The following is a 12,063-nucleotide window of genomic DNA, read 5'->3' as shown; positions in this document are numbered from 1 at the left end:
GGGGAAGCAACCTATATCTGAGACAGCAAACAGAGAGGAAAAAATTAAGACTCTGTCCTTCAGGGCTCATTCTAAAAGTGTCTGTAAATTAAGGGCATTTACTATAAGAATCAGAGGTGCTCTCTATAATGAAAAAACATAGAGGGAACATGTTATAATCTAATACTTGGCTTGGAGTCAAGAAACCTGAGTTCAAATCTTGCCTCTGTTATTTGCTATGTAGCAGAGGTAAAGTCATTTAAGCTCCATGAGGAGTTTCCTCATCCTTAAAATCAATAGTATTTACCTTACAGGCTTATTATGGAAACCAAGTGAAATAAAGCATATAAAGCATTAAATCTTAAAGTATCTTATGTCAATTACAACAGTAATTGTTATTATTACAAAACCATCATTTTTTATGAACATTTAATTGTTTTTTGTTATTCAGTTCTTTGAGTGCCCTGGAATAGAGCATCAGAAGACAAAGGACTTTATTCTGACTCTCCTACCAACTAGTTATGTGACTGTGAGCAAATCGCTGCAACCTTTCACACTTCAGTTCCTTCATCTATAAAATAATGGATCAGTCAAGATGATCTCTAAGATTCATTCTGACTCTATTGATCTCTTTCAAATTAGATCCCTTCAAATATCTTAAGAGAATTATCATCTCTCTTCTGTAGCTTAAACAACCCCATTCCCTTTAACTTTCTTCATAAAGATTTCAGTGTCCCTCCACGTTCTGATGGGCTAAAAAGACAAGGCTAAGGTGAAGGCTTTCTCTGAGGGCACAGTACACCAACTAATGACCAATCTGTGTCTGCCTGGGACTGAATATTAATTCTGCTCAGTTATTTGATCACTCAGCTTAATCAAACTGATAAGGGATGTTTTAAAATTAATATCATATCAACTATTAATTATGAGTACAAGGATTCTTCTGGAATTGCTCCAGTTTGGCAATATCCCTTATTAAAATAACTGCCCAATTGAAAAAATATTAAATGTTATTGGATAGGTTGAGCAAATATAATAAAGATGACAATACTACCTAAACTAATCTATTTGTTTAGTGCTATACCAATCAGACTCCCAAAAAACTATTTTAATAACCTAGAAAAAATAACAACAAAGTTCATATGGAAAAACAAAAGGTCAAGAATTTCAAGGGAATTAATGAAAAAAAAAATCAAATGAATGTGGCCTAGCTGTATCAGATCTAAAATTATATTATAAAGCAGCAGTTACCAAAACCATTTGGTATTGGCTAAAAAATAGATTAGTTGATCAGTGGAATAGGTTAGGTTCAAAGGATAAAATAACTGCCCAGATCTGAAAACCCAGAAGGCAGAAAGAAAAGATACCTACTTTGATGCAGGTACTATGCTTTTACTTAAGATACTGTGTTTGATCCAGGTATTGTGCTCTAGCTTAAGACCATATTAGCAAGTCTTTAGCAATCACATTAACCCAGCCAAGCTGATACTCCATTAATAACCCCATCCAAGATTCTTAGCTTCCCTCCTCAGGAAGTAATCGGTTTTCTCTTAAATATATTTATCTTTTCTGCCATCTACAGTACTTGGTAGGTATTTAAAGCCATGTACAATCTGTCTCCAGCCTATTTTTCCAGGCTTATACGTTATTATTTTTCACCAACTCTGTATTTCATCCCAATTGATCTCTTTGCTGTTCTTGATACATAATATTCCATCTCTCATCTTTTTGCCTTTCTACAGATTTTTCCCTATTCCTAGAATGCATTCATTCCTTATCTTTGCCTCCCAGAATCCCTTACTTTCCTCAGAATTCGGCCCAAGTACCACCTTGTACATGAGGACCTTGCTGATCCCAACTGCTAGTGCCTTTTTCATCCTGAAATTATCTTTTCTTTGTTCACACAGTACACGTTTCATATTTTCTTGTATGGGACATGCTGTTTCCTCTCAAGGACACAGACTTGTATCTTCAGTGTCAAATATCAGACCTAGTAAATGTTTATTTAATAAATGCTTGCTGATTGATTTATACCTCATTATTTAAATCGCTTAAAATTTTTCCTAGTATTTTTTATAGTAGTCTCAGATAGGCAAATCATAATTTGATCCGCCCTCAACGTCCTTCACAATTTTGTCCCACATCTGAAGTAGACAGCCTACTCTCAGTCCAACCTATACCCCCTCAGTTTATATAATACAGAAGTCCTCAATTTGATAAGATATATACAGGGCTACTCCCATACTCATTTCTTTCCACTTCCCTATACAAAATAGCCCCAGGATCCTGGGATTTTTCAGTTCTTGTTTCTGATTTTGCTGTCTTTATTTTTTCAAGCCAGTCACTGTGGCTTTTAGCCCCCTCTCTCGCCTCTCCCCCATTTAATTTGCTATTTCTAATCATTTTTGGCCTTGGAAGCCAGATAACTAATCTTGTTAGAATTATACTGAAAGTAATAATAAATAGACTTTGAGTTTAGTGTACAGACCAACGGTTCTTAATATCATAGACCTCTGGCTTTCTGGTAAAGCCTATGTGTCCCCTCTCAGAATAATGATTTTAAATGCATAAAATACAGAGGAATTCAAAGAAAATCAATCATGCTGAAATACATCTTATCAATGTTTTTTTTAAAATCCCCAGATTAAGAAATCCTGGCATAGGATAGGACAAATCGTATAACAGTTCAAAGGCCTCTTTAAAAAAACAAACAAAAAAAAATTCCCTTCTCTTCTTGGATATGCTCTAGATCAGAAGTGTTACATATGCAGCCTGCAAGCTCATGTTGCACAAAGTACTCTTGAGTGAAGCTTAAACCAGAACAATGTAATTGGGAAACATTAAGCAAAATAAATAAAAATACAATAAAACAAATAACACTGCTTTTAAAACTAAGTCAATATGTGACTCATAAGGATTTTTATCTCGGTGAGTGACCCATTTCTATTTGAATTTGATACCAGTGGACTATTTGACAGTTAACATTGCCCATATAATTTGCAAATATGTAGTTATTTCTGTGATAGGTAACACAAAGCACATTATTGTTTACAAAAAGCTTTATATATGATATCATTTCATAATATCAACCAGTTGCTGTAGCCCCTGAGCAAAACAATAGAATTTAGAGTTGGGAGAGATGACAGCAAACACCTAGAAGTCTAACTTGTCCATCTTTAAAGATTTGAGGGAAGAATCTAAAAAGTACAATCTGAGGCCTTTCAGGGTTTTTTTTGCCTCCTCCTACTAGACTTCTGGTAGAATACACTAAAAAGGTTGAAAGAAGGAAGAGAAATCCAAGGATCTGTTGATGAACTTTTAGCTGAAAGCATTCAGTTCTTTATTTTTTAGGAAAACTAACTCTTCCTTCAGTGGGTCAATCCCCTGCGCCAGTGAAGTAGTGGGATGGAGGAATGGACCCAGGGCATTCTACTCACAAGTTCTGAACCACTGACAGAGAAAGAACCCAATGGAACTACCTCTGTTTTCATGATACTCACCAAAACAGGACGCATCTCACAGAAAACTAGAAGAGAAGCCAGTTCAATATCTTCACTGTAACCATTTTTAAGAGGAACTGATCTAAACCCTGGTGGACAAGAATAAAACAAACACACAATAATATGAAAGTTAAGAACCTCTGCTATCACAAATTCAATTTTAAAGAACAATAGAGGTAGTTTCTTTGACACTGCTACTATCAACAGGTTTAAAGAGACAGAGAAAGACCCAGTATTTAGGCAGGACTATTGCATGCCAAAGGATCAAGGAAGTTTCTCTCTTATTTTTAAAGATTCTCATAGAAGGTAATTTACAGATTTTCTAGGCAATTCATGCCACAGTTAATCAAGCTTGTTGAAAAATTCCTCTTATGTTAAAGCTAAATTTTTCCCACTCAAATTTTGTTTTGTGCAAGGTAGGAAAGAAATTTTAAAAAATAGTTCTTGGAGGTGGATTATTTCTGATCTGAGAAAAACTGAAGGAAGGGTAACAGGAATACATGAACATATAAAGGAGGAAGGGAGAAGAACTTGACATTTCTCATAATAAGGGTACTGAAAAGAATAAACAAACCAGGAGAAAAGGTAGGGGAGTATCAGATAAATCTCAATCTTATCAGAATGGACAAAGGTAGGTTGAAAACACACACACAAACACACACACACACACATACACACACACACACAAACACATAGACACCATTTGGTATAATAATATATCAAACCCAAAGGGAGGGGAATGATTATTTGAGGTGGGAAAAGGCATTAAAAGAATGGATAATACTGGGAAGGGAAGAGTTAGAAGCAAAATGAACTTCCTAATCTTGAAGACAGCAAAAAGATGGAAAAATTGAAATCTAAAAGTATGTCTAACATTACTTCTTAAACAACTGGGATTTTGGCTAAACAAATTCTATAGTATATAAGTGCAATAGAATATTATTGTGCCTTAAGAAATTATAAAATTAGCTGGGTAATTTGAAATGATCCTGAGTGAAATGAGAAAAAATAGGAAAATAATTTATACAAGGATAACAGCAACACTTTTTTAAAAAGTATTATGTGTGTGTGATCCTGTGCAAGTCATTGAATCTCAATTGCCTCCCCTGACTCCTACAAAAAATTGAAAGATTTAACTCTGACCAAATTGATGACCAAACATGTCTCCAAAAGACTCATGATGAAGCATGTTATCCTGACAAAAAAGTGGCAGAAACAAGGTGAAGAAACAAATTCATCTTCAACACTGAATGGCTCACCTCTGAATCTTCTTCAGGATCTTGTCTTACTTTGGCCAAAAAGCCAAAATAAAAATATTCAATAATGAAAAATAACAATGGGCCAGTATGCATGCATGAAATTCAAAAGAAACAACTTTTCATTAAAATTAGACAGCATAAGTAGAAATTATTTTGCATAACTCCTTCCTTGCCCACTGAACCATTATACCAAAGGTGAGGAGACATGGTCTGCCTTTCAGAAGAAATGAAATAAATCCGGTTGATCAAGTCTACAGTAATCCTATGTAAAGGCTTTTAGCCAATGAGAGGCATTGTCACACAAAAGGGGAATCTGCTTCTGGCACAGATGTCCTGGCAAGAAAGACTACAGTACATACTGTTGCTAAAAGGGAAATGAAAAGTACTTCCAAAGTCAAGCCTCATTGATTTGGACTAACTGGGGAGAAGGCCAATCTGGATCAGGAAAACGTTTCAATTACAGGAATTGTTTTAAATGCCTTTTTATTACTTTCAAGTATATACAGTCAGATGACTGAAGCTAACCAGGGGTTGTTGCCAAGTAGAGTTTCTTTGGGACTTACCCTACTCATGGACAGTGAAGTGATTTTTAATTAGAATATAAATAAACAGATACTTCTAAAGTGTTGGGGAAAAAAACACAGCCTAAGCATTGGCCAAAAAAATCTTGCTTATACTATTAATTTGCTTAGGAGATTTCTCTTTACAGATAGTCCAGTAGGATAACCTTAGTCAATTGTATGTCTAATTTAAGAGAAATTCCCCCAAAGCTTTACATTTGAATTTGAATCCATGAGATTTGATTATTTAGGAAAGAAGATGTTTAGGCAACATTGCAGCTTTATTACATGAGAAATATCTAGGAACTAGGACCCAAACCAAACCTTTGCTCTATCAGGAGTCCCCAATAACCTTCAGAAATTTGATTTCAGTCTTTTTGGAAGCAAAGAATAGAATAAAGTCAGTCTATGTTTTTTCCTTGAATATGCAGTAGACAGAGGGAGGGCAATAGAATACCAGTCTCAGAGAGAATTCAGATATTACATCTAAGCATAGGTTGTCTGTTGATGTAGCATACTCCATATGACCCCATTAATTCAGACATTCATTCAGTTCTCAATAAACATTTATTACAGATTAAAGCACTCAGGGAATAGAAGGATAAAATGAAGTATTATTCTCTGCTCTCAAGGGGATTACATTCTGTAGGATATATACATACCCAGAAGAGAAAACACAGAATGTGTAAAATGTAAGTACAAAAGGAACTGAGTGGGAAGGTGGCAGCAACTCTGTGTTGACCTATGACATCCATTTTTCATCTCGATACCTGTGCACAGGCTGTCTTGGCTTCCTATCTTCACCTCTATATCTGGAATATACTCCTCCTTCCCTCTGACTTGTAGAAGCTCTAATTTCTTTTCAGGCAGAACCCACCTAAGGCCCATCTTTTTCCTTTCAGTTCCTAGTACTTTCCCCCTTTGAATATATTTTGCATTTCCTCATCTGTATATGTGTTGCTCCCTTTTCCCAATAAATATAAACTCCTTGAGAACAGGAACTATTAAACTTGTCTTTGATCTCTGTGCTGGGAGCACAGCAGAGACTTTTAAATGATTACTTAACATTTTAATAATGTTTTTAAAAATGGTTCCAAGTTTATTATACTATGTTATATTTTATTCCACAAATTAAAAAAAAAATAAAAATAAAAATGATTGTTAAATGAATGGTGCCAAACCAGCAATATCCAATTATAGAATTTCTCTGCACATGGCAATAGGGTAAGGAAGTAAGGTGAATATCTTAATACAAAGACTTGTAATGATGTTTCTTCTTAGAAAGGAGATGTTAAAAGATCCCAGGAGTCAGTGAGCAAAATAACTCTACTTTGAGGCTGAGGCAGAAATTCAAAATAACAGAAAGAAAAACTGATCTATGCCCAAAGTGAGATAAGAAGTCTGAGAGCCCATATTTAGCTGTTTAATCAAATTGACTTTTACCTGATTTGATTCCTTTAATGGGATAAGTAGCATGTGCCAGAAAGTTGGGATCGCTGAACATATCCTCCTCATACACAACAAAACGTAGAAATGCAAGATTTGGGTCATAAATCTCAAATGTCACTTTTTCCTGAGTAGAAGCCCAGACTGGACTCAGGCCATTATCATCTGGAATAAAATGCAAAGCTCATAAGAGAGATTGTACTTCCACACCCATCACGCCAAGACATTCATTCCACAGAAGTTTTCTGCTCAGGTGTTTGAAAAATACCTTGATTTCCTCAGGAGGTGAAATAAACTTAAACAATACAATTAAGCTTAGAACTCCAAAAAGACCCTATTCCAAGGTTTCTATATCCCATACAGAATTGCATTTTCCCTCTTTCCTTGCTATAGGTCAAAGGGAACAAGGTTTTCCCAGGTGAGGAAAGGAAACAATTTTCACTGCCTACTTCTTCAATTCAATATAACAGATATATGGTGATATTACTCCTCTATTCACGTCCTTTGTCCCTTCTTCCAATTATATAAGTTCCTTGGGGAAGAGATCTGTTTCTTCTTATTCTTTGTATCCCAACCCCTAATATAGTGCTCAGCATATAGCAGGTTTCCAATAAATATGTGATAAATTAAATAGGAGCTCCTACTATAGACAAAGCATTAACCTTGGCATGTGGAATACAAAGATAAAAAGCATGATGTTGTCCCTCTCCCAAAGAAGCTTTTAATAAAGTAGAGGGATATGATAAATACACAAATAATTAAATTAAGTTACAAGGGCTTTGGAGAGGACCAAAGAATCAAGAGAAGCTCAAGAACAGATGGATAGCTCCCAAGAAAGCTAGGTAGCCCAGCGGAGAGAGTGCTGTACCAGAAGTCAGGAAGGAGTTCAAATCTGCCCTCAGACACTTAACAATAATAATAATAACAATAACAATTTACTATATACCAAGTACTGTGCTAAGTGCTTTATAAATGTTATTTCTTTTGATTTTTACAACACTGGAAGGTAGGAGCTTTTATTAGCTTCATTTTACACTTAAGGAAACTGAGGCAAATAGTGGTTAAGTGACTTGATCAGGATCACACAGCTAGTAAGTGTCTGAGGCCAGATTTAAACTTAGGTTTTCCTGATTCCAGGTCCAGAGCTCTGTCTACTACATCACCTTGTTACCTAGTTCTGTGTAACTCTGGACAAATGTTTAAAGTTTGCCTCAATTTCCTCACTGTTAAATGGGAATAATAAGAGCATCTATACTCACAGGGTGAGGACAAATGAGACATTTGTAAAAGTGTTTAGCACAGTGCCTGCACATAGTAGGTATTTCATAAATGTTTATTCCTTTCCTTACTTGTAGAAGGAGGTAGTATCTGAGCTGGACCTTGGAGAATAAAGTAGTTCTTTTCCCTTTCTTCTTTCCCCTCTTCTGACCCCACAAACTAAATGGATGAACATAATTATACAAGTGCCTTAATGTTTCTGTCCACTATACTTGCCAGGAATAAAAGGAAAATTAAGAGGCAAAAAGGATGGAAATAGCTGGGGGGAAGTCTGGAAATAGTGAGAGACAAGGACAAAAGAAAGAGACAATGAAGATAAGTTGGTAGAATGTGTGAATGAATAAACAAATGAATAGATGAATGAATGAAAAAGCATTTCAACAACTACTATATACCTAAACTACACCAAAAGCTAGATTTACCAAGAAAAATGTCAGTATGTTCACATTCTAATTGCTGGGGATGCAGTTTGGGGCTTTCTAACTGGATCTGGAAGAGTCCCCAAGAGGACACAGGGTCTCTATCCCCACCATTCCTGGAGCTCAGCACCCGGACATAATGGCTCCTTGGGCCACCGTACCCAGCAACCTGACTCAGATTGGGGGACAGGGGAGAGAAATGTGGGATCAGAATAGTTGTGCTCAGCTTTGCTTGGGGCCCTAGTCACCATTTGCTTCTCATTCCTCATCAGGGAGGGATCTCATCAGTGAATTTATGCAAATATCTTTTCCAACCTAAAGACCAAAGAATTGGGTTCCAGATTTCAATTATGTTTACTTAGGAACCCAACCCATGCTGCTTCTCCTCCTGTGATTACACCCACTCAAAATGCTTGCCTCCTTTCCTCCCATTTATTCAGATCCTTTAGGAAGGATTGGGCTTGACCCCAAAGGACAGACAAAATTTGAATAGATGAACAGGAAGAGTGGTGGAAAGAGCCTGGATTCTTAAAACAGATGTCCCCAGTTCAAATCTCAGATCTAGAACTATGAGCCACCAAAAAAGTCTTTTCACTTCCTTATCCTTTAAACGAGAAGGCTGAATTAAATGATATCTGAGGTCCCTTCCAGCTCTAAAATTTTATAATCCTTTGATCTGATGAGTATTTCAAGTGGGTACAACGGCAAGTTCAGAAGGTTGCGGGAAGCTGTATTGCTGCACATGCATGGTTGGTATAATGAGCCTGATTCTGTGTCCTGTAGGTCAGAAAAGAGACATCCGTCTTCCTTCCATCAACAGCTCGGCTTGAAATCTCTCCTTCCTTTTCACTCCAATAATAATTGGAGAATAACTTTTCCTGCCTTAGTGTCTGACCTCCACAACTACGCTGTGAGGTTCATGAATGCAACGCTGGGCTTGCACTCCACTGAATCCCCCACACTGACAAGTAGAAGGAGATGGGCAATTAATATGAGTTGATTTTAAGCAACATTGCAAAGTTATAATAGATGTTATAGTAAGAGAACCAAAGGCCTTGGAGTAAAGAAGGCCTGAGTTCAAAATTGCCTCAGATACCCACTAGCTAGGTGAGTAAGTCATTTAATCTCAGTTTCCTCATCTGTAAAATGAACATAATAATAGTATCCACTTTGGGCAGCAACATGGCACAGTGGATAGAGTGCTGAACCCCGAGTTCAAATCCAGACTCAGACACTAGCTTTAACCTTAATTGCCTCAGTTTCCTCATCTGTAAGGTGAGCTGGAGAAGAAAATTGAAAATTACTCCAATACCTTTGGCGAGAAACCCCTCCCCCCGGAATAAAGGGATCATGAAGAGTTAAACATGACTGAAACACAACACTCAGCAGCAACAACAACACTTCACAGGGATATTGTGAGAGTCAAATGAATTTACAGATAAAGCATTGTGCAAATTAAAAAGTGATATATAAATGCTACCTGCTATCATCATTATTATGATTATTACTAATAGTAATAATGAAAACCACATGAGCCCAGAGCCAATTATGTACCAACCTACTAGAGAAGGAATACCTAAAAGCCATTTAGGTATAAACTAAGCCAAGAAGAAATGTTGGTTTTAATACCCATTGTCAGGGTCCCCGCTGCTCAATGGATCCTTTCGTTTTCCCCAGGATGATGTCCTCAAAAGGATTCGCAGGGGACACAAACCCTAGTCTGAGTCCCAAACCTGCTCAGAAGATGCGATTCTCCATCCACCTACACTGATGCTGAAGACTCCTGATTGATCAGGGATGATCTGTCAAGCCTAGGAGATTTGTCCTAATTAAGTCAAGTTCCTCAAAGGCTTCAAGGTTTGTCTCTTGAGCTGCCCAAGATAAAGGCTGAATTCATCAGAGGAAACCCTACGAAAACACTATTTCCTGGTGAATTCATTTACCCACGCTGGGTGACTGAGCACTGCCTCAAGTGAAAAACATGGACGGACATGCTGGGTACAAAGGAGTCTGCTTCTGCTTAACACAGGAGGAAGGAAGGTCTCAGGGGAGAAGTCCAGGGACTGAAGGCCCACGGGCTGCAAACCTGGCTTTCCGGGCCCATCTGCTCCAGCCCAGGACACAACTCCAGGCCAGTATTTACCCCCACTCAGCAGAGGTAAGTGCCCAGGCTAACAATTAGGAAAATCCCATGACACAATATCCCTTCTGAATGGTTTTTCCCTTGGGCCAGAAGCCAAGACCCACCAGACTTCTTCACATATCACGTGTCAATTCCCTTATGTGCACACTCAAGACAACTTGCCAACAGTGATAAAAGTGCTGGATTTGGAGTCAGAAAGATAGGGGGTCAAAACCAGCTTCATAGCTGTGTGACTCCTTGTCTGAAAATGGGAATAAGCGGAGCATCGATCTCCCAGAGTTGTTTTGAATGTAAGCAATGAAGTAATATATGGGAAGCACTCTGTGAACCTTAAAGGGCTTAATTAATGGGTGCCATTATTATTAACTGCTTGAATCTATCTCATGCTAAATAAATACGTATGAGGCCTCAATCAAAAACATATTTTTTAAAGTGCTTCTAAGAGCCACAGCAGAAAGAAACTGCCAACCAAAGGATTCATGACTGTGAGTTCCTTAAGAGTAGAAATTGGTTGTTTTTTCACTCAACTGGGCCCAACCAAATGGCAGACTGAAGGTCAACTGAACATTCAGAGTTTGAAGCCTAAAAGTAATGTGAATCCTACGATTATAATGAAATTCCCATTTTCCCTTCTACGTGCAATCTCAAAAAGCTGCCATCCACATATTTTGCCATTGCTGGCATCCTTTTTGGATGATGTAAAAGGGCAACAAGATGGTGCAGTGGATAGAACACTGGGCTTGGATCAGCAAGGATCATCTTCATGAGCTCAATCTGGCCTTAGACACTTCCCAGCTGTGTGAGTCTGGGCAAGTCACTGAACTGTCTCAGTTGGCTCATCTGTAAAATGAGCTGGTCAAGGAAAAAGCAAACTATTCCAGCATCAGGAAAAGCCAGACACAATTGAAACAACTCTACACCAGGGTGATTTAAAAAGAAAGGAAGGTTATTAGGATACTTACTTACTACAGTAGTCTTGAATTTGTTATTATCATACTCAGTCCCACAAATTTCCACTTCTACAAATGGACAGGCAATGCTTCGGCCAAGCTTGGGTAGATGGCGAGCCCCCAGGACCTAGGACACAAGGGACATCAGTCATTCCTAGGCCCCTTCCCCCTAATGTAGTACAGTGATGTGACTTCATCTGTTTCTAAAGTGCTGTGGATTTTTCACTGCAACCATTCATCCCACAGATCCCATCTTTGTTGTGGCTCATGAGAAGAGCGGATTCGACATGCAGGTATTTCCCTGACTGTGAGCATTCACCTTGTTACCTTCGACAGCCCTTCATCTTTATCTCATCAGCACAGATGCCAGACTGCTCTCAATGGCTTATTCCTATCCTTCTTTCTAGGGAAGGGAAGGCTAGAAAAAAAAATCCTGGTGCTGGCAAGTTTTACTTTTATTGTTCAACTCTTTCAGTCATATCTAGTTCTCTGTGACCCCCTTTGGGGTTTTCTTGGCAAAGATACTGGA

At 37.8% G+C, this 12,063-nt stretch overlaps 1 protein-coding gene across 1 annotated transcript in view; it reads right to left on the bottom strand.

Annotated features, from left to right (window-relative positions):
- PLCG2 (phospholipase C gamma 2) overlaps positions 1-12,063 on the bottom strand; it is a 157,005-nt gene that overhangs the window by 3,696 nt on the left and 141,246 nt on the right. Inside the window, exons 29-31 of the mRNA XM_051976179.1 lie at positions 11,547-11,661; positions 6,742-6,909; positions 3,480-3,568 (exon numbers count right to left, since the gene is read on the bottom strand). Coding sequence (XP_051832139.1) covers positions 3,480-3,568; positions 6,742-6,909; positions 11,547-11,661 — 372 coding nt within the window. The remainder of the gene's footprint in view (positions 1-3,479; positions 3,569-6,741; positions 6,910-11,546; positions 11,662-12,063) is intronic.

This window comes from Antechinus flavipes, chromosome 2 (genome assembly GCF_016432865.1).
Source record: "Antechinus flavipes isolate AdamAnt ecotype Samford, QLD, Australia chromosome 2, AdamAnt_v2, whole genome shotgun sequence".
NCBI classification, from domain to species: domain Eukaryota; kingdom Metazoa; phylum Chordata; class Mammalia; order Dasyuromorphia; family Dasyuridae; genus Antechinus; species Antechinus flavipes.
This window is presented reverse-complemented; position numbering and strand designations above follow the sequence as displayed.